The following is a 25,678-nucleotide window of genomic DNA, read 5'->3' on the forward strand; positions in this document are numbered from 1 at the left end:
AAGTATCAATGCTGGGGGGGCACCTGGGTGGCTCAGTGGGTTAAGTGCCTGGCTCTTCATTTCAGCTCAGGTCAGGTTTTGATCTCACGGTGTGTGAGTTCAAGCTCTGAGTTGGGCTCTGCACTGACCGTGAGGAGCCTGCTTGGGATTCTCTCACCCTCTCTCTCTGTCCCTCCCCCTGCTGTCTCTCAAAATAAATAAATAAACATTAAAAAAAAAAAAAAAAAGTCAGTGCCCGGGCCCTACCAAAGACCAATGAAACCAGAATTTCTGGGGGCAAAGCCCGAGACATCAGGTTTTTCTCTTAAAAGTTCCACGAGTCATCCTACTACACGGCCAGGGTTGAGGGCCACTGATTATAAAGTAAGGTGACTACATTTCGGCTCTGGAAGGGTACCTGGAAATAATCTACATGACAGAGGGAACAGTTAAAGAACAACCATTCTCAAATGAACGACACAGGATTCAGGTTGACGCTTCCTCTTACCTTCCCCACCTCCGTTTCTCTGCCCCCTACTCACCATCAGGTACCTGAGTTATAAAGGACCATGGAGCTCTCCAGGGAGTTTTCAAACCAGTGCACAATAAACGGGTTCAAAGAAGAGCCAGCCCCACACGCTGAATCATCTACGATGTCAAAATGAACCAAACACAAGATCTCTTCAAATATTTAATCAGTTTAGAGACCTCTGCCTTCCAGCCCAGTTGGGTAAAAATTCTAAAGAAAACATGAGTAAGGGGTCCTCGAAGAAAACACCGGGTAGAATGGAGAGGAGACTGGGTTTGGGAAGTCAGAACATAACATGTGTCTGAAGGCCTTCTTAAGGAATTCTACCACTTATTTAAAAAAAAAAAAATACTCAAAATGCACAAGAAAGGATTAGACAGTTATACAAATGTAAGGACAACTAAACCTTCTCTCGTGGCTGAAAATACCACACACGGTTTTGAAATAGACTCTGTGAAAACCCTTAGATCCTGCTGTGGTTTCTTTCCGCAGCCTTCTCTGTGCATACAAGAAGCAGCTAGCTACACCCCGCGTCCCCGTGAGCAATCCGGGCCTCGGCAAAGAAGCAATCAGCGACAGACAGCAAGAAGGCGTGGAAGAGGTGACAGGAAGCCGTTCACAGTCTTTGAACGCGGACTCAGACCCCAGCGAAGCTAATCTATTTCCTTCGAAAAATATGAAAATAAACTGACAGGCCTTGAAAAATCACCGTCGATCTCAGGTCAGGGCGCTGATAATACTTTTCGATAACTGCGTCGTTAAGAACTGGGGAAGCATGTCCTTCAGAGCGACGGGTCTACAAGGGGACAGGCAGCGTCAGGACATTCGGGGCCGACTCCTCGGGAGGCGGTCAGCAAGAAAAGCGTAACATCTGTCCCACGTCACCCTCCCTCTCGTTTCTTCTCTTCTCCTGTCCCTGGGTGCTGCTGAGAGGCAGTGTCAGAGACCCCAGCCCGGGGCTCAGAACGGGTACTGGGACACATATATCCGCAGTCGGATCACGGAGCTGCCTCTGAAGTTGATGACTGTGTTGACCGTGATCATTTCCAAGTCCAGCTGTATGTCCCGAGGCCCTTTGATGGGGCGTGTCATCACCAGGGTGGCACTGATGGGGCCCGTTTGCTGTGGACAGAACCGGGGATACTGGTTAGAGAAAGGCTGGCCGGCGTTAACAGGGCAGGTGAGCCGGACTCCAGAAGCTGTCGAGCAACAGCAGAGAGGGTTGGGGACAGCTATGGGTCGGTCAGGAGGCGGGGTGTCCCACACGACCACCAGGGCAGAGGGCGGGTGGTCCGGCGGCAGCCTCCACCGGGGCTCCCCTCCCCCCCTCCCCCCAGAGCACTGCAGTCGGACTGGCATCCCCTGACGCCACGCTCTCCCTGGCCTCTGCCCACGTCCCACCCGGCTTTTTCCTGCCGACCCTTCAGGTCCCACCCGAAATGTCACTTCCTGAAGGAGCCTTCTCTGCTTCCCCCAACTGAACAGACTCTACTTTCCATCGCCGTCCACCCTACTTGGTCTACGTCTGCTGAGTCCCCGCCAGACTGCGAGCTCTGTAAGAGCGAGGATGGGGGTCAGGTTTTTCACCACTGAGTGTCCCCAGAACCTGGCACGGTTCCTGGCCCACGGTCAGTGCTCAGTGAATAGATCTGGAATGAAAGAAGGAATAATTGATGGAACTAACTGCTCGTCACAGGGCTGTCACTTCGCTTCTCCGGGCCTCATCTCTAAAATGAGGGTTTGTAGGAGCACATGGGTGGCTGTTGGTCAAGCATCTGCCTTTGGCTCAGGTCATGATCTCACAGTCCGTGGGTTCGAGCCCCGCGTCGGGCTCTGTGCTAACAGCTCAGAGCCTGGAGTCTGCTTTGGATTAGGTGTGTGTGTTGTGTGTGTGTGTGTGTGTGTGTGTGTGTGTGTGTCTGCCCCTCCCCCGCTTGCACTCTGTCTGTCTCTGTCTCTCTCAAAAATAAATAAACATTTAAAAAAATTAAAATGAGGGTTTGTACCAGATCAGTAGTTCTCCAGTCAACACCTGCCAATGCACCCAGAACACTTTTTCTTAAACTAACAATTCCAGGGACCCATTCCAAGATTTGCTGCTCAAGTGGGTGCTTGGATGAAGCCTGGGGAAACTGGTTCTGATGTACAGTCCCTGCTGGAGCTCCCATTAGACACTCTAGTCCCTTCCAGCTTCAGCACTCTGTGACCCTACTGCTGTAGTCCTAACGATTCCCTCCACTGAATCTCTCTCTAAAACTTTTGAGCAGCTAGGGAGGGAGGACTGACATCCACTGAGCATCTACCACGTGGGAGGCACAGTTTTCAGCAATGCACTTATTTAATCCTTATAAAAGCGCTGAAAGGTTCTGTTACTCAAAGGGTGGTCCCTGGACCAGCACCACAAACATCACCAGGGAGCAGGTTAGAAATGCAGGATCTCAAGCCCCACCTCTGGCTTACTGAGCCAGGATCTGTATGGTAAAACAATCCCCAGGTGATTTGTGGGTACATTAATAATTGAGAATTGCTGGGACTCCTGATGGCTCAGTCGGTTGGTTAACTGTCTGACTTCAGCTCGGATCATGATCTCACGGTTCGTGAGTTCGAGCCCCGCGTCGGGCTCTGTGCTGACAGCTCAGAGGGAGCCTGCTTCGGATTCTGTGTCTCCCTCTCTCTCTGCCCCTCCCTGCTTGCTCTCTCTCTCTCTCTCTCAAAAATAAATAAAAGTTAAAAAAAATTTTTTTTAAATAAATAAATAAATAATTGAGAAGTGCTGATCTAAAAGCACAGGACCCAGTCTGGGGACCCTGTCTGTCCTACTAAAGGTATGTCTCATTATTTCCCCATTTTATAACTAAGCCAACCAAGGCCCAGTGAGGTTAAGTCATGACATGGGGTCACCCATGACAGGTAAGGGGAGGGCTGCGGCTTGACCCCAAATCCCAAGCCTTTTTCACTGCACAACAATTATCAGAAGAGACTGCTGTGTGTTTCATTTCTTCTCCCTGGAACCATCTTTTAGGAGAGATGCTCATGGGTCAGTGCAGTGGCCAGAGAGCGGGCTCCTGGGGAGGAAGTAGCGTGAGAGAGCACGGAGCGGCCGGACAATCGCTCCCTATAAGCCGCAGAGCCCAGCGCTGTGCCCAGAAACTGAAAGCAACAGGCTTGCAAAATCAAGCAACCTGGCCTAGTTCAAGCCACACCAGGTATTTTATCTGTCTCCATAAAGGGAGAGCTCCCCATAAAGATCCGACATCCCCAAGAGTATGACAAGGGCGGGACGGGCAGGCAGGTGCCAGCCAGGTACCGGGACCTCCCCTGTCCCCTGGACTATCAATAGCCTGACAGCCATGCAATTTCCTTTTGGCATCCGCTCCCTCTGTTCCCGTCAGCATCAGCGCAAGTGGTGCGTCCTTACACAGAGGATCGCTCAGACTTCCTTGTCAACTCTTGCAAAACTTGAGAGCACTGGGCCGGCACTTCAAGGGACAGCCACACAGGGAAATGCCCATGGCATTTACGTATACGAATATCTCACCAGCTTTCACTGTTTGCATGAACAAAGGCCAAGGACTGAAGACCTTGAGCCGTGGGCAGCCCTTGGGAGGGAGGCCTGCAAGGCTCGTGGTCATTGGTACGAAGCGATGACGGGGGCAGTGGGTATGAAAGCAGGCACTGGGCTATTTTGTACATCTCTTATTTAATCCCCATACCCTACAGTGTCACTGGCCCCCCAATCCTGCCCTGACCGCTACATCCTATGACAAGGTCTCAGTACACCTGAATTTCCAGACCATTCCGCTGCACTTACTCCAAGGAAGAATCGCCACTTTGCATCGTCAATGTTTGCCTGGTTGTTTGTCCCCTCTCCCCACCAGGGTGGGCTCCTCGAGGGCAGAGGTCACATCCTGTTTGTTCCTGAACTCTTGGCACCTGGCTCAAGGCTGCATACGTCCTGGTGCTGAATTTATGTTTGGTGACGAAAGAAGAATGAGTGCCCAGCATCCGTGCAGCCGACCGCAGCAGCGGCAGGGTGCAAACTGACCACCGGATGTGTGTTTCCTTGGCCTTCCTCGGACACGTGCGGGGGTCTGTTCTAAGTCAGCCTGTGGGACAGCATCGTCTGACTCGCGGCCAGCAGGTCAGCTGCCCGGGGACCTGCCACCTGATCCACACATGTCTCATGGAGTAAATATGCTCCTCCTTCCAGCCCTAATTGCGTCCTCGAGTCACCTGGCCAAGGCCAGTCACCAGTCCAGGGCTCAGGGTGAGGCAGGCTGCCGACTGTGTTTGTGAAAGGCACATGTGTGTAAGCACACGTGCCTGTGTGTGCACGGGGCCACGTGTGGCTTGCCCGCCGTGTGCTCGCGACACAATCAGTGACCTTCCGCGTGGAAGAACCTGAATTCTGGCCGCCAAGCCGCACCTCCTGCATGATGCTCCTGTCACCAGCTCCAGAGCCCAGGAGCTCACAGCGTCCTGAAAACAGCAGCCGTCACAGCAGAAACAGTGCTATCAGTCCAAAATAACTAACCCTTCCTGGACACCTTCTACTATTACTAGATGTTAAAGCAGCCCTTTCCTGTTGTCTCCATTTCTGACCCCACATCCTAAAGAGAAGGTAAGTGTATGCATGGATTTCGATACCGGCCTGCCCGGGTTCGAATCCTGCTCGGCTGCTTCCTGGCTGTGAGACCATGGGCACGTCCCTCAGCCTCTCTGTGCCTCGGTGCCCACGTCTATAAAATCGGGACGGTCACGCAGGTGCCGCGTCACAGGACTGTTGGAAGGATGAAGGGAGCGATATATGGAAAGCACCTGGCGCTGTATAGGACTTGCTGCCGTCCGGGTGGTTCCTGTAGCTGCCATACCGGATTTGCAGAGCGGTGGCCCAGCCAGACCTGTTTCTCTCACCTTCAACATCATGGGGCATTCAAGACACTCACCAGCCCCCACCTCAAGCAAGAGGGCGGTTTGAGAGAACCGTTCAGGGATGTGGATCCTTTAAGAGTGCAGAGAGAGAGAGTGGGGCGCCTGGGTGGCTCAGTCGGTTAAACGTCCGACTTGGGCTCAGGTCACGATCTCATGGTCTGTGAGTTCGAGCCCCGCGTCGGGCCCTGTGCTGACAGCTCAGAGCCTGGAACCTGCTTCAGATTCTGCGTCTTCCTCTCTCTGCCCTTTCTCTGCTCACGCTCTGTCCCTCTCTCCCTCTCTCAAAAATAAATAAACATTAAGAAGAAAGAGTGCAGAGAGCAGTGGAGAAGTCTAGAGACGACAGCCAGCCCGGATACCTTGAACCATGGTGATGTATGGAGGTGCTGGGGACCTGCCTGTTGGTGCATCTGCTCCGCCGAGGCCACAGCGGCCCCTCCCCACCCGCAGAAAGTCTGTGTGAGACACAGCACTGGAAAGAGGGTGCAAAGGTTTGGGGCGGCTTGTAGCCAACAAGGGGCCCTACTGGCAACAATCCAGTAAGACCCCGGTCCCGTCACCCTAACGCTCCCCTCCGTTATCTGCACCCCCTGCACCCAGTCCTGGAGAAGGAGCCTAAAACAGCACGGTCAGCGTGGGGAGGGGAAGAGGAAGCTGGCACAGGGGCCACCCCCACCCCACCCCTAAGCAGAGGAAGGGAAGAAACATTAAACACTGAGTGAGGGACAGAAAGGTGGACGTTTCCACTGAAACCAGCTTATTAGACTTGATATGAGAAGGAGACAATTCAATAGTAACTCAAAGAACCTGTCAGTCCGAGGGATTAACCTAGACATCACCCAGGTGTGCACAGGTTGGAGCCAGCAAGGTGAGAAAAAGGTTACTGAATGTTTCACCTCTGCCAAATCCTACCTGTTTGATCAAAACAGTCATTCTGTGTTCCAGGCACTGAGCTAAGCAGATGATCTCATCTAATCCCAAGGTAAATACTATTATTATCCCCTGTTTACAGATGTGGAAATTGAGGCCCAGAGAGGTTAGGTAATGGGCCCAAGGTCACACAGCTGGTGAGTTGGTGAGCTGTAGAACCCGAATGAAGTGGACCAGCCTGGCCCTGGAGCCCACAGGGAACAACGACGTGCGGCCTCCTGATGACGGGGCCGTGCCTTGGAGGCTGGACGTGTGGAAGGCCCACGTTGTCCAGCAGATTTCTCCTTGTCTTCCTGCCCCATGCCCGTGGCTTCACAGGGCATCCAGACGGAACCTGTTTTCTCTTCCCGGGTGCAGCCAGGAGAGATGCCAGGAGCCACCTCCCTGTCCCTAAGTTCCTTCAGCCTCAGAGTCCTGACATCCTCTTCTGAATAAATAGTAAAGAATTAGGGCCCAACTCAATGTCCTGAGAGGGCGCAAGCATACAGCTCGGCTTTGTGGGTGTCAAGGGTCCCCCAGGGGCTGTGTCAACCTGAGTCCCAGAGGAAGCCTCCAGGAAGGATCCTCCCTCCCGTCCTGTAGGACAATCTTCTTCCCCTGCCATCACTGGCTTTTACGAGCCAGCCACATGGGGAACATTTGGGTCTATAGGAATTTTGGCAGGTGGTGTTCCAGTGAGCGACACCTCACCCAGGCAAGGCCACCTTCTGAGGATCTTGTTTTCTGCGTGGGAAAAGGGAAAACGCGAGGCAGGTGGAATCAGTGATGGAATTTTAAATCCCCCAAAGGGACATCTCTGTGCCCTATGATTGGGACCCGCTGTGTCTGTACAAATGACAGAGGCCAAACTGCAGGAGGCCGGTGGGCTAGGCTTGTGCTCCCGAGGGCAGCAAGGCCACAGCAGCTCACAGATGTGGGTTTCTGCTGGACAGCGGAGAAAGGACAGACATAAACACAGCTCTGTCTTTCTCATCTCACAGAAGTTCCTCTGCCTTCAACTCAGTCCATCTTTTTCCAAAGCCTCTGACCCTGGCCTACAGATGCTGGCTCCACTGACTGAGTTATACATGTGACCCGGTCCTGCTGGGGTCTTGCCACAAACTATCAGTGAGGATACAGGCATGATACCAGCCCCTGGAACCTTTTCTAAACTGTTCTCACCGCTGCTTCTGAGACGTCCCTGTTTTTAGACAGTCCCAGCCCCAGAAGCAAGGACTGGAAGGTTCGGCCAGGAGATAGGGAGAGGGAGGTAGAGACCTCAGATACAGGGTCCTTTCACAGGACTGCGACCGGCTCCCTTCAAAGTGGGTAAACTTCCATGGGCCCGTAGCTCCCCCACGATGCCCCTGGAGGACCACAAGCTGCATTTGTTAGAAATGCAGATTCCTGGGCAGAGTGGGCTGAAGGCTCCCAAAGGTATCGGGCCCCAATCCCTGGAACCTATACTTGTTACCTTATAAGGAAAAGGGACCTTTGCTGAGGAGATTAAGTTAAGGATCTTGCCGTGGGGAGATGATCCCGGATTATGTGGGCTGGCCTTAAATCCGATCACATGTGACACACAGAGCGAGACAGGGAGGGTTGACACCCACAGAACCTGAGGCAGTGTGACCACTGGAGGCAGAGACTAAAGTGACATGGCCACAAGTCAGGAAATGCTGGCAGGTGCCGGGAGCTGGGGGAAGCAAGGAATGGCTTCTCCCCTGGAGGGGAGATGGCTCTGTGACACCTTGGTTTCAGCTCGGTGAACGTGATTACAGGCTTCTGGCTCCCAGAACCCTGTGAAAATAAATTTCTGTTGGGTTAAGCCACCGAGTTGGAGTAATTTGTCATAGTAACCACAGGAAGTGGATACCCTAGGCCTCAACCACGGTCTTCTGAGATAGATTCTCCGGAGAGGAAGCTCTGGAATCCACTTTTTGGACAAGCGCCCACATTCACACTGAAATGTAAAAAACATTGCTCTAAACCGGGGGTATCCAAAGAGGTACATTCACCCCAGGGCTGCAGGAGATGAAGTACAATAACATAAGGGTGCGGGATTATACGTGTATAACACAGAAGTGAGGGGCGCCTGGGTGGCTCAGTCAGGTGAGCGTCTGACTCTTGACTGTGGCTCAGGTCATGATTTCGCAGTTCGTGAGTTTGAGACCCACGTTGGGTTCTGTGCTGACAGCGTGGAGCCCGCTCGGGATGCTTTCTCTACCCCTCCCCGGCTCGAGCTTGTGCTCTCTCTCAAAATAATGAACTTAAAAAAAGAAGGGGCAAATACATTTTAGGATGTGTATTCTAAAATTTTCTCCTGATGTGGATAAGTCAGTGCTATCCAATCAAACTTTCTACGATGATAGAAAGGTTCTCTATCTGAGCCAATACAGCAGTCACAGGTGACCACTGAGCCCTTGAAATGTGGCTTGTGCTACTTTTTAATCTTATTTCATCGTAATTCATTTAAATGTAAAGAGCCACAGTTGCACAACACAGGTGGGGCCCACTTCCGTGAGGCACGCTTTCATATTCGCCACAACATAAGTGCCGGGAGGGCAGAGATCTGGGGATGCTGTGCTCACTGCTATATTCTCAGTTTCTGGAAGTGCGAAGTAGGTAATAAATACCTTCAGATGAGTGGATGGATAACTGGCTATGTGAGTGACTCCTCCAGGCAGGAAAACGATGGAAGACTGCATCTTGGCCTAACTTCTCATTGCACTGACAAGGGTCCTGAGGCCCACGGGGGAAAAGCAGCTTTTACAAAGCCATCTAGAAAGTAACAGGAATCTGAACCTTGAAGTCCTGACTCCCACCCATCCCCTCTTCTCTCTTCATACCCGCCCCTCCTGGCTGCTCTCCGAACTGTTTCTAGAAGCACGTGCCAGGTTAGACAACACAAGCATCGTTAAAGACGGTGAGGATGCACTCTTACCCGCATATAGAATTCTCGGCCCTCATTCCCAGACTTGATCTGGAAAATGTAATAAGCCCCAGGGTAGCGGGTCGTTGCTTGCATTTGGAAGATGTCAGCAGGAACGGAGCGTCCCGATACCACATCCATATCCCGGTACAAGATGGTAAAGGGCTGGTCTCTGCAGCCAGGATTCTCAGCAGGACACATACAGCGGCTGTTGGGGAGGGAAATCATTTGAGAATGCGATAAATCCTTTCCAGATGCTCGTCGTACCTACTTCCTCACTTAAAACGTTGAAAAGAGGCCACCCCATTTTTATCATCTGAATGCTGTCACTGGAGATCCTCTCTGCACCTGGGTCTGGTGTAAAAACTCACCAGCGTGTACGTGAGCTGTTGCCTAGAGAATGGCCTATTCTGACCAATCAGATCTTCTGGCTACCAGAATAGAAACCTTAGATGTCTGCCTTTCAGAACACTGGCACGTTCTCTAATGCGCTTCACATTTGTCATGTATTTATTTGGCAAAATGCGTCCCTGGTCACATAGCCCTTCACTTCCCCAGACGTACACACCCATGAAGAAATTTTAAAAAGTGAGAAATGCCATTTAGCTTGACAGGATTTGGGGGGTCCTTGTACATTCTCTATGGCACTTAACACAGTCTGGGTAGAACCTGACTTAATCTTTCCATTTGACAAACAAGTTAGAACTCACTATGTTTAAGGCACAACATCAGGCATTTTGGAACTGCAATAATAAATACGATCCTGACCTCAAATGGTTCACCTTCTAGTAGGAGAAATAAATCACGGGCACAAATATCTCTAATACAGAGCAGCTAATTTGAAAGACTAGTAACAGTGTTGTCATCATATGAAATCATGGACTCTCTTTACCAAGGAATGCCTGTTGTAGATACCCCGTTGATTTCTCCCTAACCACCCCCATCTCTCACCTCATCCCTGAGACTTCCCCTCTAGGAGTCAGAGCTGAGGAGAATGGGAGGTCTATAGATATGTGCCTTGCTGGGCGGAACCGGGAGTCAGTCTTGTCTTGTTTCTGCTGCTCTCCCCAAACTTCTGATCTATCTTCAAAACTTACTGGTTGGTTCGATCTCCAAAATATAGTCCACATCCAACCACCTTTCACCATCTCCTCTGTCACAGAACTGTCATTCAGGCCACCACCGAGTCTCTCCTGGACCTCTGTGATGGCCTCCTAATAGGTCCCTCTGCCTTCAATCCATTACACAGCAGCCAGAGTGCCCGTCATCGAACAAAGATCAGATTCTGTCTCTGTCCTGCTTGAAGATCCTCCAGGGGCCACCCCTTATAACTTGAGTAAAAACTGAACAAAGTCTGGGGCGCCTGGGTGGCTCAGTTGGTTAAGCGTCTGACTTCAGCTCAGGTCATGATTTCACCGTCCATGAGTTTGAGCCCCGTGTCAGGCTCTGTGCTGAGAGCTCAGAGCCCGGAGCCTGCTTCAGATTCTGTGTCTCCCTCTCTCTCTGCCCCTCCCCTGCTCATGCTCTGTCTCTCTCTCTCTCTCTCTCAAAAGTATATAAACATTAAAAAAATTTTTTTTTTAAACTGAACAAAGTCTGGCCTCTGTCAATTTCCCTCAGATCACTGCCCACTTCACTCACTAGGCTGCAGCCACTGAAGACGTTCCCTGAAGACGTCAAGTTCACCACTGCCTTGTGGTCTTTGCACATGCTGTTCCCTCTGCTCTTCCAGTCTCTGCCAACATCGACTCATTTTCCCATCCCAGCCCAAATGGCATCTCCTCAGAGGAGCTTTTGGACTCCCCAGTCTAGACCAGCTCCAGCCCTAATGTTCCTTTTATAAATTCCCGGTCCTCCTGCTCACAGCACCCATCCCAATCTACGATTATGCATTCATTTACGCGACAACCGGTTGAATGCCTTTCTCCTCCACTAGCATAAGAGCAAAACCATCATGCCTGGTACTGTTTGCCACATGATAAGAGCTCGACTAACGTTTGATAAAGGGGTGTATAAAAATCATTTGTAAAGTTTGGCTTTCTGAAGGCTGATCCAAATAGCCAAGTCAAACTGTCCCGGGTGCCCGAATGGCCCCTGAAAATGTCACGTGTCACACAGCAAAGAACTGCCTCCTAAATTAAGAAGCCCGGAGGAGGGCGTGACGGCTGGCAGCTGAGGAGGATCACAGACAGCTGGGGGAGGTGGCACTGGAGCTGAGATCTGGAAGATGGGGCGGATCTGTCCATGTGGCGGTGGAAGAAATGCCTTCCATATGGCAGAAAATGGGTGCGTGAGAGGCGGGAGGCTGGACGTTCCAGGGTGTGGGTAAAGGTGAGGGCGAGTCCTGCTCAGGTTGGCAGGAGCACAGGACCACGCATGAGGAAATGAGCTGGAAGGGGGTGGCTGGAGTCAGCCGAAAGGGGTCCTGGAGGCAGGCAGCTTACAGCGGCACGCCAGGGACCTCACGGGCAACACGAGCTCAGTGCCGTCATTGAAGCCGTTGACTCCCTGGCTCCAGACAAGCGCGGCCTGGAGGACCCCAGAGAGAACCAGAGAGAGTGGATACTTTGCTCCGCCACGTAGGACCCTGGAACCAGACACCAAAGGGTTGCTAGAAGCACGGCTCTGAGCAACAGGCCGAACTGTCTGTAACGGCCCCGCCTGCCCCTGCTTCGTCCTCTTTGTCCAGTTTTTGTTCAGAGCAGGAAGCGCACGGGTAAGCCACGAATTGCTCTGAGATGCTGTGTTCCTAGAGGCCACGGCAGGTGTGTCTGATCCATCCCTTTGTCTCCAGCGCAAGGAGTGGGTGTTGCTCGGGGGGGAAACTGTGTGACTGAATGAGAGGAGGGCCCGGGGCGCCTGGGTGGCTCAGTTGGCTCAGGTCATGGTCTCATGGCTCATGAGTTCCAGCCCTGCGTCGGGCTCCGTGCTGACAGCCGGGAGCCTGGAGCCTGCTTCGGATTCTGGGTCTCCCTCTCTCTCTGCCCCTCCCCTGCTCACGCTCTGTCTCTCTTTCTTAAAAAAATAGAAAAAAAAAAAAAAAAAAGGAAGAGAGAAGGACAGAAGGTGTGTGTGTGTCCGTGTGTGTCCAGCAGGCAAGAGGCTAAGCATCCTGACTCCCTGGCAGGGGCACCCTCCTTTCCCACCACACAGGCAGCTGAACCAGACCCCTCATCACATTCCCATTTCCCAAATGACGTACTTATCGCTGATCCGAAGATAAGGCTCCTCACAGCGGATGGGGTCAATGCACTTGAATCCCCCTTGCAGATTGTAGCAAGTCTGCTGCAGGTTACACGTGTGGTTTCTGTGCTCACACTCGTTGATATCTGAAATGAGGGGTAGACAAGGGGCTGAAGCAGGACAGTGCTTCCAAGGTGCTGGGCTCCTGGCCAGGTGTCGGGGGTGGGGCGGCCTGGGTCTTTACTAGAGAACTGCTCTGTCCACCACGATAGCAACTGGCCACGTGTGGCTACTGGGCCCTTGAAAGGTGGCTAGTCCGAACTGAGATGTGCTGGAAGTGGAAAATACACACAGATTTTGACAACGCAGTACAAAAGAGAAAGTGATATCTCTTCAAAAGTTCTTACATAGAGTACATGTTGGAATGATAATATTGTAGATGTATTGCATTAAATAAAATACATTCTTATAAGTAATTTTTCCTATTTTCTATTGCTGTATGGCTCCTCTTTGTAGCTGACTTTATATTTCTATTGCCCAGCCCTGGCTATGGAGAATTCTTGCCTGGTGTTCCAGTAAGGTAGATTCAAGGAGCTGAAGTGGGTCAACGGCTCAGCCACCAGCCTCTCCATTGGCCCCACTGGGTGACCATGAGGCTGGGAATCAGCCCAAGTGGCCAATCTGAAGAGTAAGACCTACGCCTTCACCATCTGGGGGTCCTGACCCTTTGGGGGACACAGCAGTCTGATGTGTGAAGTTCCCCTGCCATCCATTTTCTAGGAAATCAGTAGAGAAACACTAACTGGGCTGTCCTCCAGGGCCCATGAGAAGGGCTGGACCGTGGTCCGTGAAGGGGGCCAGGCCACAAGGAGTCTTGGGGATGCAGAGATCTGCCTGGGGGTGGGGTTGGGCCACACAGCCTGGCCACAGCCTGCCACTCTGGGAGCCACCGGAACCTACTCCTGCCCTCATCCCTGCCACCTCCCCCAGGTGAAGACCTCCAGGTGACCCCCTTGAGCCAGCCCCACCTGACACCTCCCCCAGCCAGGTCCCCCTGGACAGCCTTACCCTGGCAACTCCGGTTGTCATCCAACAGAATGTAACCAGGGGGACAGGAGCAGAAGTACGTGCCGGGCTGATTCACACACTCATGCTGGCAGAGGAACTCAGAGAAGCTGCATTCGTCCATGTCTGGGGGTGACAAGTCATACCTGCTGTTTATAATTAGACCACCTGGGCGTGGGAGCTTAGCGGTTGTCTCCTCCGACTCCCACACACTCCTGATGCATATGACAGCTTTGTGGCTACCAGGTTGCCATTTTACTTCTCGCACACTCAGGTGACAGGGAGCTCACTACCTACTGAGGAAGCCTACCAACAACTGGACAGCTCTAGCTGCTAGAAGATTCTTTCCCCCAGGGAGCCGAAATCTGTCTCCATCAAGCTTCCATCACTCCTCCCTCTGGCTCAGCTACGTTATCTACTCACTACCGACTCATTTTGCCCAACAGGTACATGTAACTTTCACTTCTGAAGGGGGGATTCTTTTGCCCATCGGAGTTTTCTACCGGCAGAGCTCTTCCCCCAGAGCCCCCAAAACCCCACATTCCCTGGCCCCCAGCCTTCTGCAAGGGCAACCTTACCAGCGCTGATCGCCCTCTAATCACCCCGAAGTTGAGAAGCAATATGCTTCCGAAAATCCCAACTCAAAGGGACACATCCAGGAGGCCGGGGGATGCGCGTTACGGCGAAAGTTCATTGTGTTCAAAGACCTCCTTGAAAGAGAAAGCTCTGGAGTGGCGTGGGGTGGGCCAGCGTATCGCCCCTGGCTGGCCCACCTGCCTCAGGAGGTGGTCGGCACGTGGGACCCTGGAGCTGGGCCACTCCCGGGCTGCAGAGAGGTGGCGACACGGAGGAGCAGCCATCGAACACGTAGGCCGGGGCAGCTGATGCAGAAGAGGGCGTCTTAGAAGGGCCAGACCTCCTCACACACGGAGTTTGGCAGCAGAGCCCCATCTGAGCCTCGTTCGTCGAGCGCGCCAAAGAAAACATGTTTTTCTTTCATTTATTGTTTCCCGAAAACTTGCTTTCACCAGCTTCCCCATGTGACATGTCCTCGGATTGCTCTCTCGCTCACAGACCGCCGGTGGCCGGAATGACCCAGGGAGGGTGTCCGGGCAAACGAGGCGGCTTCCCCACCTCGGGATAATCCTGGTGTCGCCTAAGCCTCTCACGTCGCAGGAGGAACAACTCCATCCCAGCTCTCCCAGGGGTCTCCGGGCAGTGGGCTGGGAGCCAGCAGAACCGGATGTGCATGTGGAAAGTTAAAGCACGCTCATGAGGTAGGACGTGCTTCTGTCCGCCCCGCCCCAGCCCACCCCACCCCTGCTCCCCCGGGGACCTCGTAGGGTCCCAGGCCTCGGGCCCCAGCCCATCACAACAGAGTAGATTCTGCTCATACCTCTGGGAGAGGCGGGAGTAAAGCCTGAAGCTGTCAAGTGCTTGCTATGCACCAAGTGCTGGCTTAAATCCTTCCCATGTCTCATCTTACTATTTTTTTTTATTTGAAGATTTTACTTTTAAGTAATCTCTACACCCAACGTGGGCCTTGAACTCACAACCCAAAGATCTGAACTCACAACCCAAAGATCAAGAGTCGCACGCCCCGCAGACCAAGCCAGCCATGCCTCATCTTATTTAATCCTCACCTCAGCCCTATGAAGGAAGTGTTATCATTAGCTACATTGTACAGAGGAAAAATGGAGGCTTACCGAAGTCAGGTAACTTGACTAACGAGTTAGGTAACAACTTACACATAAGGAGGAAGCAGTAAATCTCGGACATGAAGCCAGCCAGCCAGCCAGCCTCCGGCTCCTACACTGGTCAACACCATGCTGTGGTGTCTCCCTGAGCGATCCCGCTCAGGACTTAAAATCAGTGGATTTGAGGGGTCCTAAGGTTGGGGGCCTCCCCTGAGCAGGACTGGCCCCAGGGCAGATGGAGAGGGCAGCACGTGCCCCCACCTCCTGTTGGCTAGGGAGGGTCCCTAATAGGCCCGCTCAGTTTATCTTGGGGTCTGCAATCCCCAGACTTTACTAGGGCTGTGGCTCCAATCTCCACCAAAAAAGCTGAAGTCCAAGCCTGGTTTCTGGCCAGGAGCACCCTTGAGGCCGTTTTTCACTCATGCAAACCCGCCACGGTTTCCAGGATTAGCTCAGTTTAGCAAGTCCCCAAGAGATAAAGGGACACAGCCGGGAAAGGGCTGGTGCTGTACAGAGGGGCCACACTAGCTGTGACAGCACCGGGAGTCACAGTTCCTGGGGGAAAATGAGAAGGAAGGAAGGAAAGAAGGAAGGAAGGAAGGAAGGAAGGAGGGAGGGAGGGAGGGAGAAAGAAAGAAAGAAAGAAAGAAAGAAAGAAAGAAAGAAAGAAAGAAAGAAAGAAAGAAAGAAAGAAAGAAAGAAAGAAAGAAGAAAGAAAGAAAGAAAGAAGAAAGAAAGAAAGAAAGAAAGAAAGAAAGAAAGAAAGAGGGTAAGTAGGAAGGGATAGAAAACAAACTCCCTGTGTCCCACTGTTATCCCGAGCCAACCTTAAAGCCTGAGGTGGCCAGGAGTCACTCTAAGTCTTAGGAAAGTGGGCACTTCATGGTGAGTGTGGAGGAGAAGACGGCCATTTAGGGTAAAATGAGTCAACTGAAAATCCCTGCCAAACCACCGAGGATGTAAACTCTCTGAAAAGCCAGAAGTCTCTTACACTGACAGAGAAAATAAATTAATATGGAACGATGCTTAGGTACACCAGTTTTTTTTTTTTTTTTTTTTTTTTTTTTAGTTTATGTATTTATATTGAGAGAGAGAGAAAGAGAAAGAGAACCAGTGGGAGAGGGCCAGAGAGCAAGGAGGACAGTGGATCTGTGCTGACAGCAGAGAGCCTGGTGTGGGGCTCGAACTCACAAACCATGAGATCATGACCTGAGCTGAAGTCGGATGCTGAAATGGACTGAGCCACCCAGGTGCCTCGACGCCAGCTTTTTTAATCTTTAGGACCACATGAGTGATGTGGCCAAGGAAAGCACTAAACAGCAGAGCTAGAATTTGAACCCAGCTCCATCTGGCTCCAGTCGCTCTACTATACCCCCTCCAGAGATGGTCAGTATACACCTGTGGATGTGCAGGGACTTTTGGAGAAACAACTAATCCCATCTCATGATGCTGAACTTTCTCCCTCTTAGTCCCTTGGCCCAGATTCCCCCAAGGAGTGCCATAGGAGGAACTGAAATCTAGGAAGAAAGTAGCTTTTCATGCCTGAAGGTATGTTATTAGTTTCTGGGACTGACATTTAATCCGTCTGAGGCTCTCTGTAACTGCCTCCTCACGGCTCTGGCTTTCCGGGCCCCAGGGAGAGGTTGCTCGTTTGTTCAGAGTACTCTGTCCCTAGAACACCCCGGACCTCAGTGAGGCTACCACACAAGTCCCATTCATGACCTGGGTCAGTTCCTGTCACAATGAAACCCGGGATTAGGAAACTTTCCATTCAGTGGGACAAAAAGATTTTCACGCCCTAGGGTATGGTTCGCTTATTTTGAAGAATACGGCGAAGCAGCGTTCATTTGAGCCGTGCTAATTCACAACAGCTCATGATGCCAAAAGTCGATGCAATGGAGTTTACTTTAATCCAGTATTTAGCAAAAAACAAGGAAAGAAGAAAAAGAAGGAAGAACGAAAGAAAGAATGAGCACCTACGTGGCTCTGTGCAGGATGCTACATGGATTTATAGGAGGAAAATGTCATCCCTGTTCTCAAGGAGTTTGCAAGAGTTTACAACTTTCTTGTCACAAGGTTTTAGTAAGAAAATTGTAATGGAGTCCGCAAGAAAGCCCTGGCAGAGAATCGTAGCTTCTGGGTCTTGGAAGGAATTTGTAAAAGGTCAGCGAAGTCACCACAGCTATGTTCTCACAAATTGTTAAGAATCAATTCATTCAACGTTCAATCATTCATTCACTGATTTGAGGACTCTTGATTGTACGCATGCTATGTGCCAGGCCTGGAGCTAGGAACTGATTCGTTATTTGTAGAGATTTTAGAAGTTCGCAAAGCATTTTCAGTTACGTATATGATCTCATTCACTCAGTGCCCCTGCCAACCCTACCCTGGGAGATATGCTGTTATTCCAAGTCACTTCACTCTGCAAGTACGATGTATGCGATCCCCAGGACTTGTCAGTGCTGGGTAGGGATAGATACTTCAAACCAACACACAACATTGGGTCACTCTTTTCCCTCTTCAACCCCATGTCAGACGCTAAAAGGCAGCTCCGTCAGATTTTGCATTAGGGGTCAAATGACAAGGGAGGGGACTCTACTCCACCTTTCAGGAAGTGACTCATCTCTGCTTTGTGTGGTTGTGACCCCACTGCACTAAGAAATGTCCCCAAACTGGATATGTGTCTGTGAAATGAGAGGAAACACCTGTAAAGGAAGCCCTTGTCCTCTGACCCCGCCCCCCAACCCCTGGACCCCTAATACAGATGGAAGTCTCCAAATGCCAAAGCCCATTACCACTGCAATGAACACCGTCATCCTCAAGTTCATATCCTGGGTCACAGCGGCAGATGAAAGAGCCATAGGTGTTGACACAAGTTTGCACGCATGGGTTCTCAGTTGCACATTCGTTCACATCTACGGGAAAAGAAAAGCACGTCACTGAGCATTCCCACAATGGAACATCCCCAATGACCAGGCAGAAAATGCACCGGCCACAAAATCTACCGGCGCTGGGAGACCAGATTCAAAGGGGCCAAGTATCTCCACCCAAGATCTCTCACATTCAGAGCTCAGACCCCAGAGCTTTCACCGAAGGACCAGGGTCTCCATCCACATGCCCCTCCTTGCTCACAAGTTGGGAAGGGCAGAAACAACTTGTACATACACCATATCCATGCATATGCATGTACACACACACCCCTCCTAGTCAGTCTACTCCCCAAGGCTCACCCACAGGAATTTCCAGGCAATATCTGCTTTGCCCCCTCATCTCCCGTATTATATCACCGATTCCCTCTTCTCTCACTACTGAATCTAAACTTTTCAGTAAACAGGTAAATAACCATGACAACTCTAATAATAACTCTGTGATTGCTACGGACCTTATTATGTCCCTCCCCCAAATTCATAGGTTGAATCCCTAACCCCCAATGTGACTATATTTGGAGATGGGGCATTTGGGAGGTAATAAGTTACCTAGAGGCGGGGTCCTCAGATCTCACACTTACTGAATCCCTACAACAACCCAGCTTTGGGGCCACTGCCCCATGTTACAGGTTCAGGGGGTTAAGGAAGGGACCACAAAGGAGCACGAGGAAACTTTTACATAATAGAATATTTCATCACCTTGAGCATGGCGATGGCTGCATGGGGGGGATACATACATCAAAGGTAATGGAATAACGAACCTTTAATAGCGCAGGTTATTGTACACCAATTATACATCAACAATTTTAAGGTTGTTTTAAGGTTGGGAGATGCGCCCAAGTTCCCAAGCTAACAGGAGCACAGCTGGAGCCGGAACTGGAGTCAGAGGGCTTTCCATGATATCAACAAACTATTCTGCACAACTCATCGGGGTGAGGGGAGGGGCAGGCAGGAGCCCTTTTCTGCACCGGCACTGGCTGACTTGATTTAAGCACACCCTCTCCCAAGCCCGATATGCCAATGACCAAAGTTCCAGCTGAGAGCATTTCTATCCCCTTCAAAGTCCAGGTAAACCTCTCAAGGCTCTGAATAGAGATTTGAGTGTTTTCAGAGTGAAAAGCCTTCATCGGCAACAGCTTGAAAAGCTTTTCTTAACGGGGAGGGCTAATCCCATGCCCACACAGCGCCTGCTTCCTGGTATCCTGAGAGCTTTCAGAGGGGGAAAAACAGGGCTCTGCAGGGAGGGTCCACAAGGTACCATTCTTCCCAACAGAGCTTGGAGGCTCTGTGCCCTGGCAGCCTGGAAACACCATGGCGGTGAGTCTTTGAGTCAAGTCCAGGCAGGACGGCACCGCCGAGTATTAGGGCCGGTGTCCTTGGCTCCCGGCCACTTGCGGACCACGCCAATACGAGTGAGCTCGGGTCTTGTCCTCCTGCAGCTCTCAGCTGCCTCTGCAGAGCAACAGGGCCCACAGGACGCTGCCCCCTGGGCCCCGGCTGCACTTGCCTGCCAGCCCCCAGGATCCACACATGCACAAGTGCCCCTGTGAATCGTGTGGAGCAGGCCACACCCCACTCTGACTTGCTGGACGGGAAGGCTGAAGCCTCGGTTCTCTCAACTCTGCCACCACCTGGCTGCGTGACTTGGGCCAAGTGGCTTCACGTTTTTGAGCTTCGACTTCCTCATCTGCAAGGCATGGCCACACACACCTGCCGAACCTGTCCCCTAAGGCTATTGCTGGGGTTCAGTGAGGTTAACAGAGGCGTCACTGCTTTGAAGAGCGCACAGCAGCCTTCCTTGCGTGAGGCGTCAGGACAAGAGCTCAATGGCGTAGGTAACATCCTGTACACCCGTGGCCCCTGCTGACGCAATATCCCGGTGGCTGGGTGCCCGTGTCCAGGCTTTACCACACCACGGCACCTGGCACGTGCCAGGTGTATTATCTGCTCCTTGTCACAGGCTTGTCCCTGAGAGGCCCTTTTGGCTCTGCTGAGCATGGCTGTTCCTTACGAGATGCTGATGCACCTTGCCAGCCTCTGGGGGAAACCTGGGTGGGCGCTACCACCCCCCGGTCTGGGCACGGAGAAGCCCGCGGCTGCCTTATGTCACTCGGCGCAGCAGCAAGGGAGCCAGGCGGCCTGCTCCCTGCTCCGGTGGGAGAGAAGGGCCCCTGCTCTGTCGGGAGAAAATTACCTCCCCTGGCAAGAGGAACACAGCCGAGACTTCTTGGAACAATTAGCAGAACCAGTTCTGGAGAGAAAGACTTACAAAGAATCCAGGATCAGACCCTTTAAGCGCTGAGGCCTTCCTGTTTACTCAGTGATTTAGATATGATTAAATGAATGGAAACATGATATCCCCTGACTAGCTGGCCAGGAGCCTGCCCGCCAGACCTCAAATGGTGTGACAAGGACATGGGCCCTGCAAAACCTGGTGGCGGGCTCCAAACAAAGACCTCATTCTGAGGCCCCGGCACCGCCTCCACCCTGGATGGAGGGGCAGCTGCCAGGGACCGGAGGCCTGGGTGGGGGCCGGGGCGGGGCCGGGGGCCGGGCAGGACTTGCGCTAATTCCTTGGGCCTTGGGCCCCCAGTCACTTCCTGAGCAGAAGAAACTGCAGTAGGCATGCAGCTTGTTTTTCTTATCAGTATTTGAAGGGATCCTATAAAACCCAGAAAATGCCTTTGTTTCATTCCGGTTTTGTGCGAAAACTGCGTCGGAGGAGGAAATCATCATCCCCCCTGGACTCTCTGCTAAGGAGCAGGCCCTCCCAGCGTAGGCTGTAGGCAACATTGGAGGGAGAGGCATGAAAATTGCCTGTGAAACCCCTGCACAGAGTATGCGTCTATATGGGAATGCATCGGAGGTCAGATGCCCTTTCTGACCACCCCTTTTGCGCATCAGGCACCGAACTCAGGCCACCGGACATGCGTGAAAATTTCTGATTAGCCTGGAAAGCTGGCAGGCCAACTTCTGGGAAGTAGACGCACAGAGAGAAGCAAATCCATGAAAGCACAAGCCCCAACTGATGGATGACCGTGGTTCTAATCTCAGCCATACTCAGAGCACTTTTTGAGATATTTCCCATAACCTCCGTTCGGATCTCGGGTTTCTGTAACCACCCAGGAGAGGCACACGGTGACACCAAGTAGGAATATGCACCAACCACGTAAACTGTCAGATTCCGAAGAAGACAGCGTCTAGTGCTTTGCATCGTGTGCAAGTTATCATCTGCATCACTTACCTTGGCAAGACCTTCCATCCTCATTGAGGGTAAAACCGGGGTTGCAGGTACAGGAATAGGATCCTGGAACGTTCGCACACAGTTGCTGGCAGTAGCCATAGCGACATTCATCAATGTCTGGAAGGAGAAACGCTAGCAAGGTGAGACATCTCTCCTCAATCACCAGTGCCACACCCGGCATCACCATTGGCATCATTATGGCCCATCTCTCCTGGAGCAGGACCGCCAAGGGAAGGGAAGGGGAAGTAAAGAGAAGACAGTACCGACCGACTGAGTGTTGGGGGTGGTGATACCCTCCGGGGCTAAGGCTCAATCTACCTTTCTAACCTTTCCTGCCCCATCTCAGTCCCATGAACACCTGAACCTGAAAAGCTATAGAAGAAATATCTGCTTAGGCTGGGATGTGGGGCAAGGCAAGCTCTGAGATCTTTATCCAACTCCAACATTCAATGCTAAAATGTATCCAATGTGGAGAATCAAATCGAGGATTCTATAGAAACCTCCCACTGCCCTGGGAAGAGACAAGTTGGCTTCAAGTGTAAGAGGAATCCATAGCCTCGCTCCCATAGGCTGTTTGCCAGCTCTATTAACAATAAATCTGTCTCGGTGTGCCTGGGTGGCTCAGTCAGTTAAGCGTCTGACCCTTGATAGCGGCTCAGGTCACGATCTCATGGTTCGTGAGTTCGAGCCCCACATCAGGCTCCGAGCCGACAGCATGGAGCCTAGTTGGGATTCTCTCTCTCTGCCCCTCCCCTACTCATGTTCTCGCCCACCCTGCCAAGTAAATAAATAAACTTAAAAAAAAACAAAACAAAACCGCAATGACTCTGTCTCCCTCTCAGGAACAAGAGTGAGTGTAGGCCAGGAAAGGCAGGGCAGCAGGGCCGTCTAGAGACCTATGAATCCAGTAACACGAGGATGCCAGGGTTCGCCTTGGATCTCCTCCTTGCACCAGAGCAGACATAAAACTCTGGATAAACATGCCCCTTCCGAGCCATGGCTGGCCTTTCCTGAGCAAACGGCTCTGTGGGTGAATGGATCCTTTTAGCAGAGCTGGGCAGTATGCCCTCCCTGCTGACATGTACCAGTCAATGGGGAGCCTGATGTCATTGGGAAAGCACTTCCCAATACTCAAAGTTAATGGGCTGATGGGCAAGAGAATTCCCTCCTGCGAGATGGGACGCCTTGAAAGAAGCCTATAGGTGGAGACCAAGTCCCCACCTACACAATACCTGCTGGGACCAGCTGATCTGACTGTAGCCGTAACTGGTCCTTACTTACCCCCACCTCCCCCAAATGTTCTCTCCTGGGACCCCAGTTCCTTTGGAACCATTGTCCATCCAGGGCTCTGGAGACCAGCCCAGAATCTGTCTCCGTACCTGGTTTCTACCACCTACTGCCAGAAAGGACCCCATCTCCATCTTACCTATTGTTCAGTTGTTCAGCCCGCCTCAGAGCCTGTGCCCTGCCCTTGTGATTGAGTCATCTCTGAGTCGCAGCTACTTCTAACCTGGCCCACCCCACTGCCCATGGAGAGCGCTGCAGATCCTGCTTGGAAAGCACACTGCCTCGTGCAGTTGCTGGGCCCAACTTTCCCAGGGTGCACTGGGACCCGCCGCCAAGGCCAGGGAAGCAGTGGTGGGGGTTAGGGAGTGGGGAGGGCATCCTTTGCCCAGGGGTACCTTGGAGGAAAGGCAGCCCCCAGCCCCTCATTTTTCTGCAAAAGCAATGTCTCCAAAGGTGCACAGGATGGGTGGTATATGACTGTGGAACTTGGGTTTAGAAAGAGAAAGAATTTGGCCAGGAGGAGGCATGAGGTCAACCACAATTAGGAAAGGCCTTCACTTCAGATATGAAGTGTGAGCGGGTTGCACATGTGGCACCACGTTAGGCCCCCAGGAGCATGTCTCCCTAAGCTTCAGGCCCTGGTGGAAGAGAACAGCCCTCCCAAGGAGATAAATGTCCCAGTTACCTGGCCCTAAGGGCTCTAGGACGGGGCTTGTGTTCCCATCACCTGGGCCTCTCCAGCGCCCCCTTGTGGTGGAAAAAACTGGCCTGAGAGGAGCCAGATTTTAGACCCAACTCGCCTTGTTCAAAACGTTCCCCCTCTTTGAGTCTCAGTTTCCAACTCTATAAAAGTTGGATGACATAATATCTAACATCCCTTCCAGCTCTGAGAGTCGACATATTAAGTTCCTGTACAAATAACTCACTCACACTGATCTGCTTATGTTCAAATCAGTGGCATCAAATTTTCCAGAATAGCTGAGGTTGGTTAAAACGCACAGCGACCCTCATATTCACAAATGCCATGTGCTGCCAGCGTTTTGGTGCATGGCTGGAAAAGAGAACAAGCCAAGTCCAGTCTGGCTTATCGGCCCCAAAGATGTTGCAGACAGAGCTCTAGAGCAGACCAACACTCAAGTCTTAATCAAGAGAGTCTTGGAAAAAAGAGCCCTCTTCTTTTTTTTTGTTTCCATGATGTTGTTTGGATTTGCTTCTCAGCTCCTCCAGGACTGACTTTTGGGCAACAGAACAGTGTCTTAGAGAACTTAAACTGGTAGGGCTTTTCCAAGAAAACACAGCATAGAAATCACACCCTAGAAATAGAAATTGAAGTGACAGCTAGAGATTGCTATGAATTCATTCACTTGGCTAAACCAAAAAACCAGAGCAGAAGAAAAGAAAATCACCCTCCAGTAAAAATAAACAGAGAGATCATAGAGCAGATGCCAATGGCAAGGGACAAAATTCTCAATTGGTGACGACTGAGTCCTTAAGAGTAGAAAGACCACAACTCGTGGGGTGGGTATTGGGAGGGGGTGTTAGAATCTACCGAGCCACATTTGAGACCTGGAACATTTCTGTGACTAAGAAGTGTTCCCTTCCCTTAGCAGGATTTCTAACTAAAATAGAATAACCCTCACTTCCACAAACTTCCTGAAGGCAGGAGGCAGGTCTAGGTAAAATGAATACGAGCCCTTAAACATTACAGTCAAAAACTCTGATAATGGCATTTGACCATGATGATCACAACTGGTTTGAACGGGCAGTGCTACACGCAAGCTGAATAGCCTTCTACCTCTCCCGCCCCAAGAAAACCCCACTGTCCGTGGACCACCCAGTTAGGCCCCCATTTCACAGTACCCCTGGCGACCATTCACTTCCAAGAGTCTCTGCGAGCCCCAGAGAGCCGTTACCTAAGCACTGGCCTTCCAGAAGCCAATAGCCATCGGTGCAGGAGCAGGTATACCCTCCTTCGGTGTTGATGCAAATCTGGGTAGGATTGCACTGGTGAGAATCCGTTGCACACTCGTCCACATCTGTAACACAGACATATTCCAAAGAATGTCACCTATGTTTATCCAGAGCTCTGGAGCCACCAGAGTTGCCAGCTGCTTGCTTGTCCTTCTGAGAAGAAGGTGATAATGTCCATGAGTTACATCCAAGGAAAGGATGCACCTCCCTGATGGATACCATTAGGAGACACTGACCCTTTTGGAGGGAGTAGACCTAGTCTTCTCCCCAGAAATCCACGAAAGAAAATAGCCAAGAAGAGACCACACACCCTTGGGGACTCTTCTGACATCCTGTCCCATCACTTTCTGAAAGCAGGTCACCTTGATAATAACCATTACTTGATTTGGAAACACATTTTGTCTGGGGCACCTGGGTGGCTCATTCGGTTGAGCATCCAACTTTGGCTCAGGTCATGATCTCGCCGTTTGTGACTTCAAGCCCCACATCGGGCTTGCTGCTGTCAGCCTGTCCGCGCAGAGCCCATTTCCGATCCTCTGTCCCCCTCTCCCCACCCCTCCCCACTTGCACTCTCTCAAAAATAAATAAAACATTTAAAAAATCAATAAAAAGGGGTGCCTGGGTGGCTCAGTCGGTTGAGCAGCTGACTTCAGCTCAGGGCATGAACTCAGGGTATGTGAGTTTCAGCCCCACGCTGGGCTCTGTGCTGACAGCTCGGAGCCTGGAGCCTGCTTCCGACTCTGTGTCTCCCTCTCTCTCTGCTCCTCCCCCGCTTATACTCTGTCTCCCTCTCTATCTCTCTGAAAAATAAATAAACACTAAAAAAAACACTTTTTTTTTAAAATCAATAAAGAAAAAAGAAACACATTTTGTCTTAGGCTTATTCATGCATGTGTTAAACAGGGGTCTGTTGTATACCTGCGTGAGAAACACCTCTGAGAACAGAAGAAAAACCAACATCTCCTGCCAAAAGAAGCCAGTAGTGGAACCACTTGATTGTATCTATCCACGAAAATCCTTCGG

General features: G+C 51.5%; 1 protein-coding gene across 7 annotated transcripts in view; it reads right to left on the reverse strand.

Annotated features, from left to right (window-relative positions):
* Positions 1–657: 657 nt before the first annotated feature.
* The window catches only part of FBLN5 (fibulin 5), an 81,734-nt gene continuing 56,713 nt past the window's right edge, over positions 658–25,678 (reverse strand). For 4 of the 7 annotated variants that reach the window (XM_045448253.1, XM_045448254.1, XM_045448255.1 and 1 more), the window contains 8 exons: positions 24,598–24,720; positions 21,398–21,514; positions 18,022–18,141; positions 13,533–13,655; positions 12,484–12,610; positions 9,294–9,489; positions 8,986–9,091; positions 658–1,630 (listed from right to left, as the gene is read on the reverse strand). In XM_045448253.1, coding sequence (XP_045304209.1) covers positions 1,359–1,630; positions 8,986–9,091; positions 9,294–9,489; positions 12,484–12,610; positions 13,533–13,655; positions 18,022–18,141; positions 21,398–21,514; positions 24,598–24,720 — 1,184 coding nt within the window. In that variant the 3' untranslated portion in view covers positions 658–1,358. The remainder of the gene's footprint in view (positions 1,631–8,985; positions 9,092–9,293; positions 9,490–12,483; positions 12,611–13,532; positions 13,656–18,021; positions 18,142–21,397; positions 21,515–24,597; positions 24,721–25,678) is intronic. The other 3 variants (XM_045448257.1, XM_045448258.1, XM_045448256.1) reach the window with 1 other exon arrangement.

The sequence above is a fragment of the Leopardus geoffroyi genome, chromosome B3 (genome assembly GCF_018350155.1).
Source record: "Leopardus geoffroyi isolate Oge1 chromosome B3, O.geoffroyi_Oge1_pat1.0, whole genome shotgun sequence".
NCBI lineage: Eukaryota > Metazoa > Chordata > Mammalia > Carnivora > Felidae > Leopardus > Leopardus geoffroyi.